This window comes from Corythoichthys intestinalis, chromosome 22, assembly GCF_030265065.1.
Source record: "Corythoichthys intestinalis isolate RoL2023-P3 chromosome 22, ASM3026506v1, whole genome shotgun sequence".
In the NCBI taxonomy this organism is placed as follows: Eukaryota; Metazoa; Chordata; class Actinopteri; order Syngnathiformes; family Syngnathidae; genus Corythoichthys; species Corythoichthys intestinalis.
The window spans coordinates 16,245,682-16,272,768 of record NC_080416.1 but is presented as its reverse complement, the minus strand read 5'-3'; the positions used below and the strand labels follow the sequence as shown (position 1 = coordinate 16,272,768).

General features: G+C 39.0%; 2 protein-coding genes across 5 annotated transcripts; one reads left to right on the top strand and one right to left on the bottom strand.

The window, feature by feature from the left end:
- The first annotated feature begins 98 nt into the window (after positions 1-98).
- On the top strand, positions 99-9,353 carry LOC130910658 (sodium-dependent neutral amino acid transporter B(0)AT3-like). 3 transcript variants are annotated; one of them, XM_057828140.1, is made up of 13 exons: positions 99-944; positions 1,019-1,165; positions 3,120-3,260; positions 3,330-3,467; positions 4,510-4,691; positions 4,763-4,873; positions 5,621-5,733; positions 5,818-5,946; positions 6,024-6,180; positions 6,302-6,506; positions 6,588-6,747; positions 6,837-6,999; positions 7,065-9,352. In XM_057828140.1, exons 2-13 carry the CDS (start codon positions 1,030-1,032, stop codon positions 7,260-7,262), a joined length of 1,833 nt encoding a protein of 610 aa, XP_057684123.1. In that variant the 5' UTR covers positions 99-944; positions 1,019-1,029; the 3' UTR covers positions 7,263-9,352. The 3 variants fall into 3 exon arrangements, with proteins under 3 accessions (XP_057684123.1, XP_057684122.1, XP_057684124.1); XM_057828139.1 differs by having other exon boundaries at positions 99-1,165; XM_057828141.1 differs by lacking the exons at positions 3,120-3,260; positions 3,330-3,467 and having other exon boundaries at positions 99-1,165; positions 7,065-9,353.
- tert (telomerase reverse transcriptase) lies at positions 425-26,936 on the bottom strand. Of its 2 annotated transcripts, XM_057828137.1 has the most exons (16): positions 26,633-26,935; positions 21,800-23,009; positions 21,548-21,737; positions 21,322-21,475; positions 21,090-21,257; positions 15,292-15,453; positions 15,126-15,227; positions 14,980-15,065; positions 14,781-14,897; positions 12,557-12,628; positions 12,294-12,482; positions 11,624-11,750; positions 8,613-8,674; positions 8,318-8,442; positions 8,090-8,215; positions 427-8,024 (listed from the first exon to the last, which is right to left on the bottom strand). In XM_057828137.1, the coding sequence occupies exons 1-16, from the start codon at positions 26,846-26,848 to the stop codon at positions 7,921-7,923; spliced, it is 3,210 nt and encodes a 1,069-aa protein (XP_057684120.1). In that variant the 5' UTR covers positions 26,849-26,935; the 3' UTR covers positions 427-7,920. The 2 variants fall into 2 exon arrangements, with proteins under 2 accessions (XP_057684121.1, XP_057684120.1); XM_057828138.1 differs by lacking the exon at positions 12,557-12,628 and having other exon boundaries at positions 425-8,024; positions 26,633-26,936.
- Between the last annotated feature and the right edge of the window lie 151 nt (positions 26,937-27,087).

Sequence of the window (27,087 nt, the reverse complement as noted above, 5' to 3'; positions counted from 1 at the left end):
ACAAGTACAGTATCTCACTTCTCGGGTCACTGCAATAGAAGAACCTAAGTCTTCAAGGTCATGTTTGCAGAAATTCAGACCAAAGTTTTAAGAACAGGTTTGTAAACTGGGTGACTCCAAGAGGATACATTTTTTGATGCATGCTTGCCAAGAGTCTTGGCATCAGCACTACTTACCATCATCCAAACTAGGAATAGATTGTTTTATGGTAGATAAAATCATTGTGCTATGACAACACTGGCTCAAATCTTTATCTGCGAAGAGGAAAAACTGCAGATAGCAAGTTGCACACATGTGCAGAAAGCAAACCCAACCCTTGCAAATAATGCACCCATAAGTACCGCGTCTGTACCAAAAAAAGAACAATTTGTCTTTTACACATGACTATGCCTGGCTTTAAAAAAAATGAAAAGAGCTGATTGGGTAAAATTAAAATGTTTTCTTTATTAGTTTTGATACATTCCAGCAAATACATCAAAAACGTTAATGATACATTTGAATGATGAATCTTCATGTGCTGTATTTATCAATAGGCTTTTGAAATAAGCATAAAATTGAGAGCATTACACTAGTAAGCCATTAATCTTGACTTTTGCATTCTACCTCATACATTTAATGGTAACTTGTATTTTTTCTTTTTTTGTTCTCAAGCCATTCACAGCTGTTGAAGAATTTCAGTATTTGAACAATTTGATGCTCTTTGTATGCTCCTGCGCTTGTGATAAAATAATTCTTATCTTAAACGTCATTACTGATAACACAAAGGTTAAATTAAAACATGAATAGTAGGCTGCTTTCCCTTATCCAAACCAGTAACCTGACTGGAAGCTGCTGATAGGACATTGAAGGACAGCCCCCAAAGGAGGCAAAGGCAGGGGATTAAAAAGTTCAATGCATTTAAGACAGCCGCACTCAGGCGGAACAGCACCTGACAGCTCAAACAGGTTTGATATTGATTTTTATCAGCTAACAATTAAGGAACATTGACAATAATTCTGCAATTGCACCACAACATCAGGCCAGTTCAACATGGACAAAACAAGAGATGCGCAAGAGGAAGTCAAATGGAAAAACAAAGTTGAATACATGCTGACCTCCATCGGTTTTGCAGTTGGGATTGGAAACGTTTGGCGTTTCCCCTTTCTTTGCCAAACATATGGAGGAGGTGAGTTACTTAAGTTATTCTTCTTTCCCATGATCTGTCAAATGATCTGTTCAGCCCCTGGCGTTGTATTGATTCACTTCCTCATAGTTCTTAGTGAAGGTTAAGCTAAACAAACATTGACCCACACTAATGTGCAGCAGGGTTATCAGCTTTATTAACGTCACATATTTACTCACACAAAAGGTGTTGCCAAGCTTCAATTTAACCAACGCTTAATCATCCTTAAAAAGTCATTAGAGCCGATAGATGAGAAAATAATATGACCAATAAATTAAGATGTGTTTTCTGCTAATCTTTCATGGAGAGACAGCGAGAACGAAAAATGGTATTTGGTACGTGGCAAAATTGAAATGCCACATGCCAAAATTCATTTTTCCACATGGCAAAAAAATTTCACACGGCAAAAAAAAGTGACATGCCAAATAACATTTTGCCACATGGCAAAAAAAAAAATGCCACATGCCAAAATCCATTTTGCCACATAACCAAAAAAAAAAATGGCACATGGCAAAAAAATGCCACATGCCAAAATCCATTTTGCCACATGGCAAAAAAATGTTACCTAGCAAAATAAATGCCACATGGCAAAAAAAGCCACATGCCAAAATCCATTTTGCCACATACCAAAAAAACAAATGCCACCTAGCAAAATAAATACCATATGCCAAAATCAATTTTGTTACATGGCAAAAACAATGCCACGTGCCAAAATACATTTAGCCAAATTCCCAAAAAAATGCCACCGGGCAAAAAAAAAGCCATATGCCAAAATCCATTTTGCCACATTCCTAAAAAAATGCCACATGGCAAAAAAATGCCACATGCCAAAATCCATTTTGTCACATGCGACAATCCATTTTGCCACATATCAAAAGAAAAAAATGCCACCTGGCAAAATAAATGCTACATGCCAAAAACCATTTTGCGATATGGCAAAAAAACTGCAACATGGCAGAAAAAAATGCCACATGCCAAAATTAATTTTGACACGTACCCCAAAAAAAATGCCACATGGCAACAAAAAAAATCCACATGTCAAAATCAATTTTGTCACATACCAAAAAAAATGCCACATGGCAAAAAAAAAAGTCACATGCCAAAATCCATTTGGCCACATACCAAAAAATGCCACATGCCAAAATTAATTTTGCCACATGGCAAAAAAGCCACATGCCAAAATCCATTCTGCCACATACCAAAAAAAATGCCACCTAGCAAAATAGATGCCACATGCCAAGATCCATTTTGCTACATGGCAAAAAATGCCACATCCCAAAATCCATTTTGCTACATGGCAAAAAAAAAAAATGCCACATGCCAAAATCCATTTTGCCACATTCCAAAAAAAATGCCACATGGCAAAAAAAAGCCATATGCCAAAATCCATTTTGCCACATTCCAAAAAAATGCCATATGGCAAAAAAGTGCCACATGCCAAAATCCATTTAGCCACATAGCAAAAAAATGCCACCTGCCAAAATAAATGCCACATGCCAAAAACAATTTTGCTACATGGCAAAAAAAAAAAAAAATGCCACATGCCAAAATTTATTTTGCCACATGGCAAAAAATAAATAAATAAATACATTAATTAATTAATTAATTTTTAAAAAATCCACATGCCAATATCCATTTTGCCACATGGCAAAAAAATGCCACATGGCAAAAAAATGCCACATGCTAAAATCCATTTGGCCACATACCAAAAAAATGCCACATGGCAAAAAAAAAAAAAAAAAAGTCCCAAAATCCATTTTGCTACATCGCAAAAAAACTAAAAAGCCACTTGCCAAACTCCATTTTGCCACATCCTAAAAAAATAAATAAATAAATAAAAATGCCACATACCAAAATCCATTTTGCCACGTGGCAAAATCAATTCGTCCTGATACCAAATACCACTTTCCGTTCTCGGCCCAGCAGATTTCATGAGCACAAATTTTTACATCCTTAGGAGCTTTCCTCATCCCTTACTTGTTAGCGTTGGCATTTGAGGGTCTGCCCCTACTCTACCTGGAGATGGCAATTGGACAGAGGCTCCGCAAGGGAAGCATTGGCGTGTGGAAGACCATATCACCCTATCTGGGTGGAGTTGGTGGGTGATCAGGGACATTTCTGCAAACTGAAAGACATTTTAACTCGTTCTTGTATTTTCTTCATTTAGGTATTGGCTCTATGGTTGTATCCTTCCTGGTGTGCAATTTCTACAACACCATCTTAGCCTGGGTCTTCTGGTATTTCTTCAACTCCTTTCAAAACCCACTGCCATGGAGCCAGTGTCCACTCAATGCTAATCGTACAGGTTAGCTCATCTGTTGCGCTGTCATATCTGGATAAAGCACTCACTGGCATTTGATCCCGTGAGGTCATCTTGGATTAACAGTAGAGCTGAACGATATTGGAAAAAACTGACATTGCAACTTATGGGGGGGTTAGAAGAATTGTAACCAGATGACATGAATAGCTCTGTTTGGGAAGACTTTGGTTGGCTCACAATGACTACACTCTATTCATTAGAGCTGTCCCGATCCAATCACGTGATCGGAAATTGGGCCGATTTGACCATTTTTTAGAGGATTGGAATCGGGGGAAAAGGATCGGGTTTTATGTTTTTCTGCTTCATGCTCGTACAGCTTCTCACCCAAAACAACAGTGCGACCAAATTGTTTTTCTTGGTCACAGTGCAGCTGGCGTTTGGTACTTAAAAGTTAACGATGATTGCCTTAGTAGCTCTACGATCAAAGGCACAAATGTGTTAATCACAGTTAAGCTTGGTACACCGTCTGAATTGTGCTGTGGCAACTCATTCATTGTGTAAGTAAGAGGCCATTCTCGGCAGTGTGAGCGTCAAAGCAAAAAAAACAAACAAAAAAACTGTATTGGCAGATACTCTAGATCAGGTGACTTGTACTCTGATAAAAATATCTGATCCGGACATCCATAGTATTCATATAATCCCGCTTATTCTAGGCTAAGGGGGTTTACTATAGGGATCCAGTAAGCCAAGTCTTTGCACATGTTCTGCTTATATGAAGAAAAACAAAAGTTTATACCTAAAAAAAAAAATAAAATAAATCCTACGTCCTGCGATGGGACTATTGCGCATGCGCACATTGCGATGGCGATGTTCAAACATATATTATGCAGGCCTAATTAACGGTAAGGAGTATTCATCCAATTTGTCTGTGAAAGTTGGCACTTATCCGAGCTGAGATCATACAGAAGCCAGGCTAAACCCTCGACAGGGCATATTTAAAATATATAAATTTTAAAGAAATACGGATTTGACCAATGAATCCAAAGGTGATCATGAAATCATTGTTTGTATTTTCCCTAATCAACAGGTTTAAATGAGGAATGTGTGATAAGCACACCAGTAAATTTCTTCTGGTACCGCCAGACCCTGAACATCACCACTGACATTAAGATCAGTGGTTCCCCTCAGTGGTGGTTGGTGGTCTGCCTTGCCTGCGCCTGGTTGACGATGTATATCTGTATCATCAAAGGAATCCAGTCAATGGGAAAGGTCAGTGCACTATAGAAATAAGTCCAAAAACAATTCTCTTCATCTTTAAATAGTTGTTTAATATTTTTCAGGCAGTGTATGTGACAACCACCTTGCCTTATGTGGTGCTCACCATTTTTCTGGTCCGCGCTCTCACCCTGCCCGGAGCAACAGATGGACTGGTTTATCTCTTTACTCCTGATGTAAGTTTGTGTACATTAGTCACTTTTCAAAATGGTGGATTAAAAACACTGTACAGCACATACCACCTTTAAAATAATTCGGACTATTAGGACATTCAGTCATTGTTTTAGAGTGTTCAAAGCAACTGTTCAGAGCCAGTCCCTTCCCCCTTCTCACGACACAAATTCAGTCTATTACTGTTTTTCTTAAAAGTTTTCACACATTTTCTTGTACTAACTTCACAGTGACCACAATTCATGCTCCATACCCCTGATTCAGTCCTTCTAATCTATAGACACAATTCCTGCTCTACACTCAAATTGCAGTTCTAAAACAGTTTTATTTTCCCAAAAGTAATGTACACATTTGGGCAATTTTTTTTCTATTTTTGTGCGTGGAGTATAGGATAGGTGAGTCTAAAAAATGTAAAAAGTGTAAAACTCCATAAATAAATGTAAATAAATAAATGTAGCTTGACTTGAACCGACACAAACTATCATATGAACCTTGGTGTGTTCCCCTCCGTTTGGGGGCAGACCATAACAATGTATGGCTAGTGGTTGCATTTACATATGAATAGTTGCTGTATGTCAGACAACGACTTGCTAATTCAAAAGCACTTGGGTCATTTTGGCCACTTCTGGGTTTTTCCAGAGGGGAAGCCAAATCATCCATTGCTTAGGAATATTAGGAGCATTTGTCTTGGGAAAAGCCGATTCGGCCTCTGCTGGGGTTTTCCAGTGTTAAATCAAGTCTGTTTATTTCAGTGGGAGATACTGAAGAACCCTCAAGTGTGGCTTGATGCCTCAACTCAGATCTTCTTCTCTCTCTCAGTGGCATTTGGAGGTCTCATTGCAATCTCCAGTTATGCTAATGAGAAGTAAGGACTCTCAATATTGTGGAAACCCTTCTGTGGATTTTTTTGTCATCCAGTCTTTGACCGGTACTGTTGTCCGTGCATTAGGAACAACTGCGAAAAGGATGCAGTCATTGTGGGATTAATAAACAGTGGCACATCCCTATATGGAGCCATATCCATCTTTGCCATTCTGGGTTTCAAAGCCAACAACGGGTATAACTCCTGTCTAAACGGGTACGTACAGAGGTTCAGGTCTATTCTCGGCACATTGACTTGACGGCAATATTTAAAGCAAACATGTTATTTTACAGAAACATCTTGACTCTGACAAACCACTTCGAGTATTCTGACCAGAATATAACAAGGGACAACTATGACCATTGGGTTGACTATCTGAATTCAACATATCCAGATGAGCTCTCCAGCCTGCAATTGAAACCCTGCAACCTGAAAACATTCCTTGACCAGGTGAGGTCATTCTCAACAAGCATCAATCCATTTATTGTTATTTCCTGCTCTTTCCTCCCTTGTAATTTAACTGCACTCAGTGTACCAGACAAAAATGTGAAATGTTTCTTTTTCATCGTAGAGTGCTTCTGGAACTGGCCTGGCTTTCATTGTGTTCACTGAAGCAGTACTGGAGATGCCAGGCTCGCAATTATGGGCGGTATTGTTTTTCCTGATGCTCTTCAGCTTAGGCCTCTCTTCCATGTTTGGGAATGCAGAGGGAGTCCTAAGGCCTTTCAGTGATCTCAATCTGGTACCCAAGTCAGTACCGAAAGAACTTATAACAGGTACGTGAGATCGTATGGAGTCAGTCAAATGTTTGTTTGTGGCGAAAGATTTTTTTAGATTTCTTTTTGTGACTTTTGCAGGAGCATTTTGCTTGATGTCATTTTTGATTTCCCTCATCTTCACCATGGGGTCTGGGAACTACTGGGTTGAAGTATTCAACGGCTACGTGGGCTCGGTTCCTCTCCTCATTATTGCATTGTTTGAACTTATTGGAGTTGTTTATATTTATGGAATGAATAGGTATGTAATTATTCTTCTCTTATTTAATACAACTTATCCCACAGCTATACAGTGAGATATTAACTTGGGTGTTTTCTCTCTGTTCTCAGATTCAGTGAGGACATCCGATATATGACTGGGAAGAGGCCGAATCTTTATTGGAAAATTTGTTGGACTACTATCAGTCCTTTAATGCTTCTGGTAGTGTTGATTGCGTATGTGGTCCTCCAAGCCCAGAGACACCCAACATACCCTGCATGGAATCCTGCTTACGTAAGTTTATAAAAACGAATATTAGGTGGAAGATACAATTCAAATGGTTTCGTCTGTTTCTTTAGGAACACTTTCCCAAAACGGAGGACAAGCCCTATCCAGACTTTGCGTTTGCCGTAATCGTCCTTCTCTGTACAGTACCTGTGGTTTCCATCCCACTGGTGGCTATCTACAAAGGAATCCAAAAGGCCAAGTGGACGTCTTCTACAAAGGAAGGGCTAAACCCATACGGCAATGACGGCTTTGAGCCTGAAGCGCAGTAACCTCTGCAGTTGTTATCATGAACTATGTTTCCATTCCTGAAAAGGAACATTGTTGATAGCTAGCATTTGCTTTCTTTCATGTTCATACTTTGATTTTTTGTAATGACCTAACACAACATATTGTTGTCTGTTGGGTATGAATAGAGTAGTTTGTACTTGTAGTTGTGGAATTTTGGCACCATGACAGAAGATCTTAGGGTATTGATGTTTCAGTCAGTTAAAGAAGGGAGCAAATTCATTACCACATGGTGAATGAAGGCCTGCCATCATTAATGCAATATTTTAATGTTTTTTACCCTGCACAATGACAGTAAATATTAAACTTACTGGAATTGCTTTCTTTGAAATCTGAATGGAAACAAACACAAAGCATAAATTGAAGTCCAGAAGTGCAAGACAATAGCTGAAACAGCATTGTTGGAGTTTTGTATTGTGATCTTTATCTGGTAAATGGTGGGATTGTGGACTATGTAAAAAGACGGTGAGTCATTGTTTAATACAAAGGTAAAAGCCGTTTTCTCTCTCACCGCACTAAATGATGTTACAAATTGTTATTTTAACCCTGAATAGTTCTGATGGAAAAATTTACATCCAAACCTGTCAGCTGCTGATGTTTGTTTATTTACAGTGAGATTTTATAGAGGTCAGTTGACACTCTTTAAGTTTGAATGGTCAAGAAGTCCGTAGGGGTCCTGGGATTGGCTGCCTGCCTCACCCTGGCCAGTGGCAAATCTCCCAGACGGCGCTCCAGACTACGCTTCCCTGAAAAGAACATTTTTCTTTATTTTTAAAGAACTGCTGAGTATGCATTTCCTGAAGGCACTTACGTTTTTGCAGATGGGGAAGCATCCCCTTGTAGAGTGACCGATGTTGCGACAACACCAGCAGAAAGGAAAGGCAGAAAAGCAACTCCACTGCTTCATCTGGCAAAATGCCAGCCAAGGCTTTATAACCTAACAATTCGAGGCAGAGGCGCAGAGGTCACACATAAAGTTTTAATTTTCTTATGAACTTCAAATGGACCCAAATATTTCAAGTGTATCCAAGTGGAAAACCTTTGTTGCAACGCTTCAGGAGCTGATTGGTATACTGAGCCATGTCCCATATCATCCGCAGAAAGTTGACAGGGTTCTTTGCAACCTTTTGGCCAAAGGGTAATCCCTGAGCACACACATGGAATCTAAAAATAGCCCAAAAGGGAAATAAAAATGTTTACATAACGTGATGGCAATGGCAATTCAATTAGTTTTCTCCTTGTGTAGGTAGTGATTAACCAGCCTTTTATTAAATCAAGGCAAGTAAAGGGGGGCGGGGGGTGTCTGGAAGTGGTAGTCTGGGATAAGTCTTCACCTGAAAGCATGGAGTAGCACCAACTCATAGATGTTCTTGTAGACTGTTGCCACAGAGTTTATCTGCGCAGAATAGAGTCATTTCATGTTATTAGCCTACACAAAAATACAACTTGCACAGAAGTTAAATAAAGAATGCTGTGAATTTAAATGAGTTAATCCATTAGGGCAGTTTGGAAGAATTGTATTTAAGGGAACCTCGTACTTAACTCATTCACTCCCAGCCATTTTCACCGTAACAAGGCCCTTCGCTCCCGGCGGTTTTACTGGATTTTGACTGATTTTGCAAGGCCCACAGAAAATTCTGTTCTATTGCTATATAAACATGGAACCCATCAAAAGAAAGATTAGACTCTTCTTTCAGCAGATAAAAAAGTAAATTCATATCTTTTTCCATTCTTTAGAAATCAGCATTAGAAAATAGCTTAGTTTGAGCAATTTTCCCATTTCTGATGACAAAACGGAGAAAATGAGCTTTTTGTAAACGCATACATTTCAAGCATAACTTTGACTTTAACACAGTTATTTTTTGCTTCAGTTACATCCCAAACATCTGAATGTTTTCTTTTTACAAATATGAAAATAACAAACAACCAGACAAATAGAGCTTTTGATAGCAATGTAACAATTTATTTACACGTAACCAACTGAGATATGACCCCGTGGTGGCTGCGACAGCGGGTTAAACTTTTCGCTGATCGCCGCCCGTCTAGTAAAGATGGATTTTTTCTTTAGTCTTTCGTTTGTGGTGACCACTGCCTCGTTCGCTTGGGGAACTTGTGTTCCTGGGGGGCAACTGGTTTGACCGTGCGCGTTTCCGTGCGGGACGCTGGAGGGTGCGGGGGACGCGAGCGGCGAGCACGGCGGCGCGGGCTCTGCTTGGCGAGCAGCAAGGACTCAGCGCTCCACTAGTTGAATCGGGTTGGGGGTCTTACCAAATGCGCTACTGCCCTCCAGTGGCCAGTTTTATCCCTTTAAAATGGGCTTTGAGCTTTGTGCATTGTATCTTAGATACATGGGAACCTCGCGATGTCTATTGTCAAACAAAACGCAAAAGACGTATAATTGCGTTTTTGGGACACTGAAGCAATTAAAAATAGTACGTATTTATACGTTTTTGGGAGCAAATGAGTTAAAGACTTGTAGGCTCCAATAAGCCACAATAGTTCTCTTTTACTAAAATATTAGAAACACATATATTATTGCTATTGATTTCATACATGTTTTGACCTACGGCGGGTGCCATGTTTTACGCACACAATGCACGCTGGAGGTGATGACCCAGTTGGCCTGGACTGGGAGAAAACCAGTACAACGACTGGCATGATTTTGTCACATTCTGCTGCTGGTCAGATTGTTACAGAGCTGTGGGATGAGTTCCCAACATCGTACCTGCATCCAAATCCAGCTCATCAACAGTGTCTTTAAACCGATCCTAGGCGGCTTGCCGAGATATTGACTTACTGTTATTTGACAGTTTGTATATCCCTTTGTTGGTAGTTAGGGTTTTAATTGATCCCGACTTACTGTCACTGACCCTTTTTTGGTGTCTTCCTTTTCGCAACTACATGGTTTTTTGTCTGTTCAATAAACCCTTGGGTTGGCAGCGCCTTGCATGGCAGCAGCGCCATTGGTGTGTGAATGTGTGCGTGAAAGGGTAAATGTGTGCTAATGTAAAGCGCTTTGGGCATGGTAACCATGTAGATAAATGCGCTATATGAGTACTGTCCATTTACCTTTTACGCAACCCCTATGTTACCTTTTTGGCTGAGAGAGCCATAAACACCACTTTTTTTTTTTTAATGTAATTCCGTGAAAGCCATCCAATATGTTTAAAACTAAAAATACAAGTAACGTGTGCATTTTATGTAATTTCAACACTTTTTAAGTACAAGGGAATACTTTTTAATAACGTTGTTATGCTGTTGCTAATCAAGGATGAGTATTTCTTACCATTAATGCGACTTTTGGCGCTGCATGGTTTTGCTGGATGATTTTGCTTCATGCAGGCATTGAAAAACTTAAGATGCGTCACTTTTTCATGTTCACGAAGCGCCACGAATCCGTTTTTCCCCACCACGCACGGAGCAAAATCAGTGCAGACTGAAACAAGTTTATTCATTGTTAGATTTTTTTTCTTGAGTGAACTCCGTGAAGGACTTGAATAAATCCTCCCCTCTTGTTGTCCCTTTCAGTCAAAACCTTGCAATCACGCTGAATTGAGTTAATTTGCATACGTCTGTTGACTCATCCAAAGCGAGAGAAAAAACGGTGCGGCATTTATGTCCTTCACTTGTGTTGCCTCAATTTGATTTGACATCATGACGGTCTTTTTTCCGAAAAGTCGTCAAAAAATCTCCACAAAGGCAAACTCCTCCGTCAGTTCATGCTGAAAAGCACGATACTCCTTGTCTTTTTTTCTTTTTCCCCATTTCGCAAAAGGGTTTCTAAAATTAGTGGACAAACGCGGAAAACGAAACTAAAAACATCGGAAATTTACTTCACCCACATGAGCACATCGGCAGCTATTTTCGACAGCAAAATAAGGCGACCCCTCTTGAACAGTGTCTCTGCCTCGTCGCCAGTTGTAGTATATGGACAACGTCCCATGATCACCCCGGGCTCACGCAGTCAATGGCATGGGACTTGGGGGGATCTAACGTAGCACATCTAGGTTGCTATTTGATGATATCTAGTGCGAATTGCATGAGTGTTGTCGGAGCATTAAAAACAGTTAACATAGTCACATCTGCTCATTACTGCACAACACTAGTATATGACCGGCGACCGTCGCCATTTCGCGCAATGCGCTAAGGAGTATAATGAAACTTTTTTTGCCCGACCCCTGAGTTAAACTAATTTTTCAAATTTCATTTAAAAAAAAAAAATGAAAAGGGGTTTGAATATCAAATTATTATACCTCATATTAATATTTATCTTTTCAGAACTACAAGTTTTTCTGTCCGCGGTTCCCTTCAAAGGCCTCTGTAAACCAACTGGACTTTGTCTGACCTTCAAGTCCAAGAAAACGGCAAGGCACTTGAGTCTGAGGAGCAGCATCAGCTTCCTCCTCATTTGCTCCCCGGCTGAGTGGAAGGAACCTAAAGTGAGGCTATGGCGCAGGGACAGGCCCGAATAACTGTGAGACAAGGGAGAAAAGTTAAAAGAGTGACCTCATTTAGCTCTAACTTTTTGGTGTGATCCTACCATACGAGGAAACAGAACCAGAAATGAACCTTATGAACTGCTTAGTCCTATATGGACAATGCAATTGAACGTTTTTTTTCCATATTTCAGTTTGTCTGCAGTTGTCTTTTCACTTTAATGATTGCATGACATTTATTATCACGTGCCTGGAGTCTATCAATGTTTTATGACTGTCTGGTGACAGTTTTATCCCATTCATCGACTTTATATTATCTCCAATGAGAAAAAGTGCTCTAAAACTTGAACAATTACGAGATTAACCAACGTCATGGATAAATTTGTGTTTGACTTTGGAGATTCCACTACATCCATAGGTTCATCTGATATTTAAAGGCATCTCTTATTGAGTTTCTAAATAGGTGCAAAGTTCAAGAAGGTTTTACTTTGACTTCCAATAGACCATAAAAAACACAATGAGAGATTTGGAAACAATGTTAGGTATGGTATATAATTTACAGCTGGCGTGCCGTGTCACCTGGAGTAATCTTTATAGACATCTAGTGAGTATGTATCCAGCAGCAAGCCGCACCACGGGAAAAGACAGCGAGGGGCGAACGTGCGGATGTCGCTGCAGGAACTTGTCATTTCGGATACCGGGAAGTTGACCGCCACTTTCTGCGGGTTGATCACCAGGCCATACTGCGGGACACCGGCAAGTAAGACCCTGAATGCAAAAAAAAAAAAAAAAAATCGTAAATGACAATCCCTGACTAAAAACTGCATTTCAGGAAGTCATACTTAAGAAAGTTCTGTGCCTCGTGTAGGTCAGGAGTGATAAGAAGGAAATCATCCACCAGTCTCATCAATCGTCTGGAGGATGTGGATGAATGAAGAAAAAAAATACTAGCTTTAAAACACTGCCCTCTCCTGGTGTAACTGTATTACTACATTGCAGGTTTAAAGAATGCAAATCAAGAGCAGGAGGTTCCTGTGAGGTTCCTGCCAGGTTCCTGCCAGTCAGAGGTGGGTAGAGAACAAAAATTTGCCTCAGGGGGGAGGAATACCTAGCCCTGGTGGCCAAATTATGCCATTGCATGTAATTGATTTCCCTATAGACCCTACCCACGTGACGTCACAACTCCGCTCTCCTGAATGGTACCGCCCAATTGTCCGTCAAAACATAGTGTTAACCTGTTACGGCTACGTACATTCCTCCTATTTACGGCGTGTTTTTCTGCTCCTTAACATTAATAATCCAAATGGTGAAGGCGTGTGTGGCTGTTGGTTGCACTAACAGAGAAGATGGAAGGAGAGACTTGAAGTTTTACCATATTCCGAGGGATCCAAAGAGGAGAGCGAAATGGACGGCTGCAATTCGACGTGAAAACTGGGCACCAAAAAATCACCACAGACTATGTAGTAGTCATTTTATATCCGGTAAGATGCATTTAAGATATACTTAGAGGGTTTTGGGCTGACAAATAACCACAATTAAGATCATTGCTAGGCTAATCGCCGACAACATACACGTATGTATGTAGTGAGAGTGCTATCGCTAAACCATATAAACATTAAAAGCCTTAACTCCATTGACAAACGACATGAAATACATTAGACTTGACAGTGGATGTTAGCAATAACAAAAGATTTTGAATTGAAAATTTCGTAACTCACCTTTCCAAGCACAAGATAGATTCCTGCCGAATTTTCGTGGACGAGGACCTGTTTCACCCAACCAGCAACGAAGTATTTATAAGCCTCCAAGCTCTTGAAGTTTTTCAAATTTTCGTGAGAATAGGCTGATTTTGTGTGGACAAGATAATTGTAAATATCAGCGTAGCAGATGTCAGGCAGACAGGGCGAAGACAGTGGGTCGAAAAACATCGATTTGCGCATCAAATATGGATCTGGGGACTGTATAGAACGAAGCTTTTCCACATAACGCCTTTTATGCAACACATCCAGTGAGTTTACGGCATCAGAAAGCACCGGGTCTTCCATGAAATGCATTTTAAATTCCTCGATCAATTGAAACCAATGCTAATACAGAGACAAAATGACGGACAAGTGGGCGGAACCATACAGCGAGCACGTGGTTTTGTGACGTCGGTGGGTAGGGTATATACAGTATACTGGTATATGAATTTAGAATTAGGACTTAGCCGGTAAAATGTTGTCTATAAAAGTTGTGAAGCAATAAAACAAACAACAACAATGAATGTTGGGCTGTAGCTATCGATTATTTTAGTAGTCGAATAATCGATGAACTAGTTAGTTCGAATAAACGATTAATCGGATGAGGAACATTGAAAAAAAAAATCAAAATACCTGAGCTAAGCCTCAAACGCTATAAAAAGATAAATAAACGAAGATCTATGTAAAGCAAAAAAAAAAAAAAAAAATGGCTAACTTGCAAAGCAAGCTTAAATGCTATAAAACTTTTAAAACTATAAAACTATTAAAAAAAAAAAAAAAAAAATTCATACAAAGGTCTTAACAAATGGTTCGGACACATATTCCCACAAAAAAAGGCAAAATATACCTATAAACTAAATTACGAATGCATTAAAAAAATTAGCTCAAACAAAAACTTAGCTTATATTGGTCTTAACAGGGAGCAGCTGTATTCAACCATGTGAAATGAGGCAGAGAAGAGGCAGTGTATCCACCCAAATCAATAAAACTAAATGCAAACACTTTCAAAACAAACCATCACAACGCCAATTTAAATAAACGAATACTCTAAGCAGCACAATTTATTTCGAATCTTTTTTCCCAAATCGAATACTCGAGTTAATCGATTAATCATTGCAGCACTAGCCCAAAGTAACAGAGTAAGTATAACGTTTCTTTTTAACCAATCTACTTAAGTTAAAAGTATGGCTTAGTAAAACTACTTTTAAAACTACGTTTTTCTCAAAAAAACTTAAAAGTAAATTTAACGGAGTAAATGTAACGTTTTACTACCCACCTCGGCTGCCAGTCGATTACAAATCTTTGTCAAGTGACAATTGCATTGTACCCTTTGCCTCCGGTCATTCCTTGAAAGAGGACATTCTCCATGTGACCATAGCAGAGACAGCAGAGCAAACTGGATGCGACAGACCCCTGAGGAATCCCACGACACTGACGATACATTCTAACAAAGTGCAGATGCAGAATTACAATGTGCAGATTCATGCAAAAAAAAAAAAAAAAAAAAAACACAACTGAAACCTTACTTCTCTCCAAACTGCACAACACTGTTAGTCAACATCTGGTTGAAGAATCGAAGCACCTCTTTGCCATGAATATCCGTGGAGACGTGCTGAAAAGCAGCTCTAATTAGCACATAGGAACACAAATACCCTGAGAAAGCCTCACCTACCTGCTCCACCAGAAGTGCGTGGTGAACTTTGCAATTTTTTTGCAGTGCCGAGACAAAGCCTTTCATGTTGGTGGAGCCCACCTCACCATCCGCAAGGTATGCCTAAAAAAGAAAGACTTAGGCAGGATAGAGTAGCTTTTTAACATCATCTAAATTTGCATTGTACCCGTCTTAGAAAAGACTTCCTGAGTCCCTCGAAAGAATCTGCCCAGATTTTGGCATAGCTGCGTATGGTGAAGTGCTCCTCTCGGACAGGCGATAGGGCTTGGTCCATCACATGGAGAAGTTTGTCATGAGGCAGGCTCTCGTATGCTCCACTAACATCCACCTTAAGTGTGACAAAAAAAGTTGGATATAGTTAACATTTCTCAAATTCAAAACTGAAAGAGAATAGTGCAAACAATGTAGAATGCCCTCGTCAAACTTGCGGCCCGGGGACTAGATCAAGCATATGTCTTTATGTGTGACCCGAGAAAGACAATCATGTGCATCGATCTCCACTTCACTCTTTCTTTTTTTAATATAAAAAACAAGCAGTGACTACAGAAATCAATGAATATGTTTTAAAAATTTAATGAATAGCAGAGGAGTGGTCATTTTTTTCTAACATTAGAAATGTTTTTAATTGGAAAAATACAAATGAAACATATGATATATTATTATATATTATTATTATATAATGATATATTAGAGAATGTTTCTATTTAGTACTAACTTGGGACTAGGAATGTGCCGGTATGATATTCTGATGGTATAATAACCTTAAGCCAAAATATCATGGTTTCACAGTATTGCAATTACAGCTCTAAAATGTGTTACTTTACGATATCTGGGTTAAAAAAAATCCATTGAACAAGATTTTTATTTTAAAAAACATATTATCAAATTGGAACATAAGTCTAACATTAAGTTAGAAAATATATACCGCATTGGCCCGAATATAAGACGGCCCTGATTATAAGACGACCCCCTCTTTTTCAAGACTCAAGTTTGAAAAAAAGAATTTTTGAACAAATTAATTTTCATACAGAAAATAATTACAGTACATCCGAAACAAATGATTATAACAATATATTTGAGGGAAAAAGCATGTTATTTTGCCTCATTCAAATCTTAATATCTGAACATTTAAATATGTAAACTAAAGTGCAATCACATTCGTTTTTTGAAATGTAAATAACCCAATCTATTGTGATAAAACAACAAAACTGCAATAACTGCAATAACCATCAAAGTGAAGTCTAAATTTAACTAGTCTTGAAACAAATCTGAGTAAGGAAAACATTGCAATAAAATAATGCAAACTGGTTAAACTTGAGAATAGCTGAGATCTGTCATGACAGAACATCTCTTCAACGATATCTGGCGCCATCTAGCGTCGTGAATGGGGAGAGGTGAGATCTGTCATGACAGAACATCGCTTCAATGATATCTGGCGCCATCCAGCGTCGTGAATGGGTATAATGTCTAGACCGCGAATATAAGACGACCCCCTTTTTCAGTCTTATTTCAATGCAAAAAAACACCGTCTTATATTTGGCCCAATACGGTATACATATTATATATAGACCCTACTCACCTACGTCACAAAATGACGTGTCGCTGTATCCGGCCGCCATATTGTCCGTATTTTTTAGACTTATTGTTTTCAATTAGTCGTGCAAGTTATAGAGCAATTCATGGATGCCCCGGTGTTATCTGATGCCGTAAACTCATTGTGTCTAAATCGATGTTTTTCGACCCGCTGTCTTCGCCGTCTTTGCCTGACCCTGATATTTACAACTATCTTGTCCACATAAAATCAGCCTATTCTCACGAAAGTTTGAAAAACTTTAAGAGCTTGGAGGCTTATAAATGCTACGTTGCTGGTTGGGTGAAACAGGTCTTCGTACACGAAAATTCGGCAGGAATCTTGTGCTCGGGAAGGTGAGTTACGAAATTTTCAATTCAAAATCTTTTGTTCTTGCTTACATCCACTGTCAAGTCTAATGTATTTCATGTCATTTGTCAATGGAGCTAGGGCTTTTAATGTTTATATGGTTTAGCGATAGCACTCTCACTACATACATATATAATATGTAATAAATATGAAGTGCGATAGCACTACTTCAGATTGTCCCTAGTTGAATTTATTTTTTGACTTTTGACCTCAATAGTGAAATTGTAAATTAATTGTATGACAACCGTCTTATTATCCCCTTATAATTATATATTTTCAGGTAGTTCATTCACAACGTCTGAGTGTATGTTGTCGGCGATTAGCTTAGCAATGATCTTAATTGTGGTTGTCAGCCCAAAACCCTCTAAATATATGTTAAATGCATCTTACCAGATATAAAATGACTACTACATAATCTGCGGTAGTCGTTTGGAGCCCAGTTTTCTCGTCGAATTGCAGCAGTCAATCTCGCTCTCCTCTCCGGGTCTCTCGGAATACGGTAAAACTTCAAGTCTCTCCGTCTATCTTCTCTGTTTTTGCAACCGACCGCCACACACGATTTCACCATTTTGATTATTAATGTTAACGAGCAGAAAAACACGCCATAATAGGAGGAATTTACGAAGCGCTAATGCATTAACATGACGAGTATACGGACAACATGGCGCGGGGGCGTGGCTGTGACGTCACGTGAGTAGGGTCTATACATATATATATATATATATATATATATATATATATATATATATATATATATATATATACACACATATATATTCTAAATTAAAAAATGAATGCAGGGTTAAGTGAGTCTAAACCCACAGCCACAGCTCAACATTATTACCATCAGAACTAAAATAATTGTTTTTCATAAAAAGCATGTGTGTATGACTCGTATCATGTTTACATTAGACACACACGCTCTTTCTCAACAAAGACAGCTGACAGAGAGAAAAAACCCCACCATGTTTTACTACCACTAGACAAACTAACCATGCTGGAGTTAACTCTCATAGCTGGTGGGAAACGTTTATGACAGTGTTTATGAACCTTTAATTTTGTATTAATCCGAAATCATATTGGTGGTATTGCCTCCTCGGCAGCCACCCTCCGCAAACATGTTTTACATGTCGGTTGGCCCTCCTCCTCTAAGCTGCGGCCGTCTGTTACTTTTCTCTCGCTGAAGTATTCCCATACCAGCGATTTCGTTTTCTTCGACGGGGAGGAAAAAAAGTTCAGGGGTTTTACCGCCTCTAACCATTGTGTAGCACAGCTGACTCACTGAACTCAGCAACAACCAGTGGAGGAAGGTTGACCCTTGCAGCTGCAAGCGAGGGATTTCTCCATGCATTTTAGTGACATAAAAAATAGCTAATACCTTAGGGACGGTATGACGGAAAATTTTTGCGGTTTTGAAACCTTGACGTTTATATACTACGGTATACCTTAAAACCGGTAATCGGCACATGTCTACTTGGGACATACGATCGCATCGACATACAATCCTTTCGACATCCAACATAAAATTTGTCACGACATGCTCGAAATATGATTTATGACAGCATCACAATTTCATTCTATTTTCCGCAAGACGGACGCACGGCCGATTTGCTTGTGAGAGAAATCAACGTGTCTCAAGACGGTTAGTGCAGGTGGTGGAAAAAAGATGAAAAGGGTGACGCTTACCATTGAAATTAAAATGAAAATGATAGAAAAATATGAGCGTGTTGTGCACATCAGTTAAATGGCTTGACAATATGGCCGGAATACGTCTTCGATCTCGATGGTCCTCCTCCGACCTCCGTTCGGCAGTTTTTATAAGTTAAGGTGATAATTATTATTATTGTAACATCGGCATGGAAGTCGCCCGCTTCGTCAGGTTTTTAATAATTTATTTCAGAACTTGTGCAACACAACATGGCTACTGTTCGTGTTAGCTGACGCCAACAAAAACAACAGAACATTAAAAGTGGAAGTAAAAATACTTCTGCACCTCTCTCACTCTCTCGTCAGTCCCACGGTGCAGTTAGGCATGCAAAACACAACCGCCACATTAAAACCCGATTCGTTACATTTTAGTACTGCAACGATTAATTGATTAACTCTAGTAATTCGATTAGAAAAAAGATTCAAAATAAATTTTGCTGCTTCGAGTATTCGTTCAATTATAGTGGTGTTGTACTGGTTTGTTTGCATTTAGTTTTATTGATTTGGGTGCATACACTGCCCTCTAGTTGCAACAGGGAATATGACATAATTTTACATGGCAGCATCAAGCTGCTCCCTGTTAAGACCAACATAAGCCAAATTTTTGTTTGCGCAAATGTTTTTTTTTTTTTTAAATGCATTCATAATTTAATTTATAGGTACATTTGGCCGTTTTTTTGTGGGAATATGTGTTTGAACTAGGGCTGTCAAAATTATCGCGTTAACGAGCAATTAACGCATGCACTGAGTGACCCGCTCGCACATTGCCTCTAACAGATTACAATGAGGCCGCTTATTGACATTAAGAGTGAAGAGAATGCCACCGGCCGCTTGGGGGCAGCGCCGTTCCATACTAATGTTATTTCTTCTAAACGTGGGAGAATTAGTAGTTGTGAGATGTTTATGCTGTATGCACAATGCAATGCAAATTGCTATTTGTGCTCCACACATATTTCAGTAAGTTTTCTTTCTTTTAGTGGCAATTATGTCTCTCTTGTTGTATTTTGGGTAAAATATGTACAGAGATATATATTTTATAAAGGCGAGTGGACACAGGCGTTCTTTGGACCGCGCTGTTTAATGGCATAAGCTTCAGCAACTCCTTCACAACAAACATAAGTATCGTTTAGTGAAAGCACAACAAAAATAATATTCCTATCTCTCAAAAAAAAAATAATGTTCACAAAAAGAAAAGCACTTCAGTCTATAGTAATGAGGCCCTATTCTCACACAGTCAAACAACAATGCAAAATGAACTGGCATTCCATATCAAAATAGCTATGCAAAATACACGTAAAACGTACTCAGACTTTGGTCACTCTATTCTTATTATTGTTATTTTTTTTATTATTATTATTATATTAACTCTACTTTTGATTGAAAATTTTACAAATTTTATTAAAACGAAAATATGAAGGTTTTTAATATGAAATTACTATAACTTGTAACTATAACATTTATCTTTGAAGAACTAAAAGTCTTTCTATCCGTGGATCACTTTAACAGAAAGAATGTTAATAATGCCATTTGTGGATTTATTGTTACAATAAACAAATACAGTACTTATGTACAGTATGCTGTATGTATATATCCGTCTTGTGTCTTATCTTTCCATTCCAACAATAATTTACAAAAAAATATGGCATATTTTAGAGATGGTTTGAATTGCGATTAATTAATGTTTAAGCTGTGATTAACTCGATTAAAAATTGTAATCGTTTGACAGCCCTAGTTTGAACCATTTTTGCTAAGTAAGTTAGCCAGTTGCTCTTTTGTTGTACTTAGATCCTCATTTATTAAATCTTTTTATACCGTTTGAGGCTCAGCTAAGGTATTTTATTTTTTTAGGTTCCTTATACAATTACTCGATTATTCAAACTAACTGGTTTATAGATTAATCGACTACTAAAATAATCAATAGCTGCAACCCTATTTTTTAATTATTTTATTCCGATTTGTCTTTATAATCTATTTATTTTGCTATTTGTAATTGCGCTTTGTAATTTCAACTGGTGTGTTTGTGAAGGAATTATCTTAGCTTTTTGGGCTATGGAACGAACAAATCGAATTATAATGCATTCTTACGGGAAAATCCCGCTTGACATATGACCATCTCGACTTACAAACCAGGTCTTGGAACAAATTAAATTTGTATGTAGAGGTACCGATGTACTGGTAAACGACTATTAAAATAGCTGTTGATTTATTTGATCATCAATTTTCGTTGATTAATTGCGTCAGCCCTAATTGGAAGCCATCATGGCCTTACAACTATAATGTGGCCCACGACAAAATTGACTGAACCACTGATGTAGAACCTTAGCAAAGTAGAGGGGCTGTGGTTTCTCCTTTTGGGCCGGAGCAAGAGTAGACAACACCTCGTGGATATCCATCATCCCCCACACAGTGGAACCCAGAAGGGATGGAGTGGCACGTATACAAGCCCGCAGAACATCTCTCAAGTCACGGACACTCCTTTGGAAGACCTACACAGCGATGGAGGAACATAAAATGATTTGAATAGTTTTGGAACACAAATTCAGCAAGTACCCTTGTCTTGGCATCTGCTCCCAAAACTCGAGTGATGGGCCTCATGCTCTCTGTCTTCGGGATGAAGCGCAAACGGGCGATGACGGTGGATTTGGGGAGGGACGCCATCTGAGCTGGAGTCAATTCCTCCATCTGGCCCTTGGAAACGTGACCTCTTCAATCACACACGGCGACCGTGAGCTTTGTTACCCGTGCTAAGAACATGCATGTTTGTTGAGGTGGGCACCTGAAGGCCAGCTCTTGCAGTCTTGCCCAAACCTCCTGCCTGTAGAATCTCAAAGCATTCTTCTGTCCCATGGACTCAGTGACATAGAAGCAGGCTCGCACCAGACCGATTACGTAGCCGTCGAGGAGCCACGTAAGGAGCTGTCCGAGCACCCGAGTCCGATACGCGAGCTCGCTAGGAGGAATACGACCTGGGAACAGTCTGTTGAATCAACCCAAAATAATCCTTTTTTAATGTCTCCTTTAAGCTTACCTTTCTTGCTGATCTTCAACCAGTCGCAGTCGTTTACTTTCATCTTCCACATAAGCTCCGCAATTGAAAGTTTGTCAAATTTGCTGCTGCGCAAGAAACCCCGAACGCGAGCCAAAAAATGGCAATGGTTTGCCACAGAACCCCAAAGCTGAGACGGGACGACAGCACACAAGCACTCTCTTACGAACAGGTATACTCGGTGAGGCGTACAGTGCTGGGGTAAAAGAGAACGTAGTTCGGCTTGAGACATGTCGCTCTGCATCAGCGGGCAAAACCTCTGCAGCGTTTTTCTGTAGGCGTACTGCCGGTGTTGACGCAAAAGCTTACTGAAAAAAGGGACCATGTTAAAAAAGCGTCGGGGGAGCTTCTTCGGTTTCCTTTCCAGTCCGTTCAGATACGCCAGCCCCTCGAAGAAAACCAGTCTCACCACATCATGACCTTGAAGTCTTCTCGATCTCTCTGCACCTCTCTTCTTCCTGTTGAGAAGGAACCCGCTCAGGCCCCGACCGCCGTAAAGCAAGGCCAAAGTACGTATGAAACATTGCGAGGGAGGCAAAGGAGGGAAAATGCCTGATCTCCAACTTGGTCCTCCTTCCAAAGGAGCTGTGCTAGTTTCAGCTTGCTGTTTAGCAACAGATGTTTTTATTTCCAAAGGCAAGGAGGACACCGACTGTCCTTCTTCTAGTGTCTCTTTGACTTCCTGTGTTTCTCCAAGTCGTCTCCGCTTTCCAGAAAACGACATGTCTTCCTCATCTTTCTGGTTGGTTTCTCTCTTCCTTTTCCCACGCGACACTCCCAAATCCTTTCTTTTCAAGTTCACTGCACGTTTCTTCCTCACAGACTTTACATTACGACAAGTCCTGGTTCGCGTCTGGAGGCAAAACCCCGAATGGACAGCGGTCATGGAGACCCTGTCGTAGAGTGGACAGCCGCACAACTGGAATGCGCATGACGGCGGGACCATCAGGAACACGGAGCAGCTCTCCAGCAGGTGCCGTGTGATGTCAGTGCCGAGACGCAGGGCCACTTTCTTCCACAGATCGCTGCCGTGAAGATAAGCAGCGCTTTGGGTCACTTCGCCCTGAAACTTGAATGGGTCGGCGTCACGCTCCTCCCGTAGTAGGTTGTAGCCATGCGCCAAAACATTGCGTTTTTTCTTCCTTTTCAGGTTGTTGATAATGAAGGCAAGCAGTTCAGGAAAAGTGCAGATCTGTGGGGCGGCAGGAGAGCGAGGGATCACGCAAGATCAACAGGTGTTTCAATGGCAATGTTCTACTTTAGCATGTTTAAATAATAATAATAAATATATCTTAATCCTAGACATGTGCCTAATGCTGCAAACGATTAATCCGTTAACTCGAGTAATTTGATAAGAATAAAAGATTCGAATTGATCGTTGCTGCTTCAAGTTTTCGTTTAATTAAAGTGGCATTGTTTTGACATTGTTTGCATTAAGTTTTATTGATTTGGGTGGATACACTGCCCTCTAATGGCAACAGTGAATATGATATAACTCATTTCACATGGTTTAATCCAGCTGCTCCCTGTTAAGACCAACATAAGCTAAGTTTTTGTTTGAGCGAATGTTTATTTTTAATGCATTCGTAATTTAGTTTATGGGAATATTTAGTTTTTTTGTGTGAATATGTGTTTGAACCATTTGTCAAGAGCATTGTAAAAAAATAAATAAATAAATAATAATTTTTAAAAAAGCATTTTATAGCATTTAAGCAAGTGGACTTTTGCTATACAAGTTAGCCAATTGTTCTTTTGCTGTACTTAGATCCTAATTTTTTTTTTTTTTTTCTTGAGGCTAAGTTCCGGTATTATAATTTTTTTATGTTCCTTACCCGATTTTTCGAACTAACTAGTTCATCGATTATTCGACTACTAAAATAATCGATAGTTTAAGCCCTACATGTGCAGATTACGGGTTTCAAAGTATACCGTGGTATGAAAACGTCACGGTTTCAAAACCGCAAAAATGTTTCCGTCATACCGTCCCTTCAGTATTTTTTATGTCCCCAAAATGCAGTGAGAAAAATTGCAGCTGCAAGGCTCAACCCTCCCCCACCGATTGTTGCTAAGTGTCAGTGAGTCAGCTATGCTGCATGATGGCTGGAGGAGGTAAAACTCCTGAACTTTTTTCCCCCCTTCGAAGAAAGCGAAATCACCTCGTATGGAAATACTGCAGCTACAGAAAAGTTACAGACGGCCGCGGCTTAGAGGAGGAGAGCCAACTGACATGTAAAGCATGTTTGCGGAGGGTGGCTCCTGAGGAGGCAGTACCTCCAATATGATTTTGCATTTATACTAGGGCTGTCAAACGATTAAAATTTTTAATCGAGTTAATTACAGCTTAAAAATTAATTAATCGCAATTAATCGCAATTCAAACCATCTATAAAATATGCCATATTTTTCTGTAAATTATTGTTGGAATGGAAAGACAAGATGGATATATACATTCAACATACGGTACATAAGGACTGTATTTGTTTATTATAACAATAAATCAACAAGATGGCATTAACATTATTAACATTCATTTAAAGCGATCCATGGATAGAAAGACTTGTAGTTCTTAAAAGAAAAATGTTAGTACAAGTTAAAGAAATTTTATATTAAAACCCCTCTTAATGTTTTCGTTTTAATAAAATTTGTAAAATTTTCAATCAAAAAATAAACTAGTAGCCCGCCATTGTTGATGTCAATAATTACTTACACAATGCTCATGGGTGCTGAAGCCTATAAAATCAGTCACACCCAAGCGCCAGCAGAGGGTGGCAAAACTCCATAAAACACAATTAACAAGTGAGCGTTTCACTGGACTGTCATTTAAATTTGTCTGAGCGGGGCATCTGCGTTAATTGCGTCAAATATTTTAACGTGATTAATTTAAAAATTAATTAACGCCCGTTAACGCAATAATCTTGACAGCCCTAATTTATACAAAATTAAGGTTCGTAAACACTGTCATGAACGTTTCCCACCAGCTACAAGAGTTAACTCCAGCGTGTTTAGTGTGTCTAGCAGTGGTAAAACGTGTTTTTTTCCCTCTGGCAAATGTCTGTGTTGAGAAAGATAGTGTGATAATGTAAACATGATACGAGTCATATACACGTACTTTTTATGGAAAATAATTCAATTATTTTTGTTCTGATGGTAATAATGTTGAGCTGCTTTGGCTCACCTACAGGACTGCATTTATTTATTTATTTATTTTTTAGAATATTTCAGTTATTTTGCGGTGTTATGAATTTATTTTAACTGAACATTATACTTTTGTTCCAATTTGCTAATATGTTTTGAAAAATAAAAATCAAGTTCAATGGAAAAAAGTTTTTTTTTTTTTTTTTTTAAACCAGATATCTCACAGTAACACATTTTAGAACTGTAATTGCAATACGGTGATACCGTGAAACTGTAATATTTTGGGTTAAGGTTATCATACCGTCAGAATCTCATACCGGCACACGCCTTCTTAAGCCTAAATCTAATTCATCTAACTATGACAGCAACATATAGTGACACCAAAGATCAATAACTAGTCCAGACTGCATAAAGAATGCACATGTTGAAAGCATGCTGCAACAATTATTTGATCAACTTGAGTAATTCAATTAGAAAAAAGCTTCGAATCAAGTTTTGCTGCATTGAGGATTTGTTAATTACAGTGGCGTTGCAATGGTTTATTGTGAAAGTGTTTGCATTTAGTTTTATTCATTTGGGTGGATACACTGCCCCCTAGTGGCAACAGTGAATAGGATATAACTCATCTAACATGGCTGGATCCAGCTGCTCCCTGTTAAGACCAACATAAGGTTGTAAGTTTTTGTTTGAGCTAATATTATTGTTTATGCAGTTGGAATTCAGTTTAGAGGTATATTTAGCAGTTTTTTGTGGGAGTGTGTGTTTGAACGGTTAGTCAAGAGCATTTAAAAAAAAAAAAAAAGCTTGCATTTTATAGCATTTAGGCTAGCAGACTTTTGCTACACAAGTTAGTCAGTTGTTCTTTTGTTCTACTTCAATCCTCATTTATTAATTTCTTTTTATACCATTTTTGAGGCTCAGCTCAGGTAATTTAATTGATTTTTCAATCCATTTATTGCTCTTGTGAACAGAAAGTGCTATTTTAAATAAAACACTAAGGAATTTTATTTTGTCGATCCATCCATCTATTATCTACCGCTTAACCTGGGGTCGGGTTGCGGGGGCAGCAGCTTTTGCTTTTTAAAGTTTTTGCTTTATTTTGTATTCACGTTTAATTCTTTTGAAAGTGCAATCTTAGCAAGCCTTTCTTTTACATCTCCTAAAATTTATTCCGCAAAGCATTAAATGTTCCTAACCAGCTCACTCAATTAATCAAACTAATTCATAGATTAATCAATTTTGTAAATAATCGATAGCTGCAGCCCTAGTTTATTGTTCACACAAGTGAATTAGTTTTGCTTGGAGCACTGTATGAATAAACCAAAACTAGTACATGAATATGTTGTTGTTTTTTTTCAACCAATAATTCCCACTTTACAATGTGTTAATGGATTACCTAGACGTAATGAACAGACAAATCGATGTAATCTATTAAGAACATTTTAAAGAACTGCCAAATTCTATCTGTTTGGTTTGGTGGCTCAATGTGCCCTGCCTCCTGCCCATTGTAAGCTGAAATAGGCTCCAGCACCCCCGCGACCCTCGTGAGGATAAGCGGTTCAGAAAATGAATGAAAACACAACAACTACTTGTAACTGTTTTAACTAACACAACAAGAAAAGAAATTCAGACAAACAGGCGAAATAATTCGCTTACACAAACGTTACATCGACTTATTTACCTGGTGGTTGCTCGGCACTTGTTGCAGTTCTTTGTCGAACCCGACGAAAACGTTCTTCACGAACGATTTGAAGCGGTTCGTGTCGCCCTGCTGGACGAGAACCGCCTTGTGCCCCTCACGGAACACTATTCTGTTTGTGAACTCTTCTAGTGAGTATACGTGGCGGTATAAAGAACGTAGTATGTGAAGAACCTGAGTTGGGTCGGCTGTAGACATTATTGCTCACAAAGTTTCACACACATGGGCGCCTACTTCCTTGGAAGACATGCGTTGCCGCTTGACGAATTAAAAAGCAGGATGAAACTAGTGTCCAATCAGATGGCGTTTTATTTGACGCGCACATAAAAACAGACCAATAGCGAGGAAGAAATACGTGTTGTCACGTCTCGCTCACGCACACACGACTGTAAAAAAATAACTAAAAAATAAAAACGTATGTACCTAGAATTTGAAGT

Coding starts and splice junctions, on each gene's coding strand:
- LOC130910658 (XM_057828140.1), top strand. CDS start 1,030: ATGGACAAAACAAGAGATGCGCAAGAGGAAGTCAAATGGAAAAACAAA. Junction 3,261..3,329: donor ACCCTATCTGGGTGGAGTTG/GTGGGTGATCAG, acceptor TTCTTCATTTAG/GTATTGGCTCTATGGTTGTA. Junction 4,874..5,620: donor TTTATCTCTTTACTCCTGAT/GTAAGTTTGTGT, acceptor TGTTTATTTCAG/TGGGAGATACTGAAGAACCC.
- tert (XM_057828137.1), bottom strand. CDS start 26,848: ATGTCTACAGCCGACCCAACTCAGGTTCTTCACATACTACGTTCTTTA. Junction 12,629..14,780: donor GGAATGACCGGAGGCAAAGG/GTACAATGCAAT, acceptor CACATCCTCCAG/ACGATTGATGAGACTGGTGG. Junction 11,751..12,293: donor GTCTATAAAGATTACTCCAG/GTGACACGGCAC, acceptor CTTGTCTCACAG/TTATTCGGGCCTGTCCCTGC.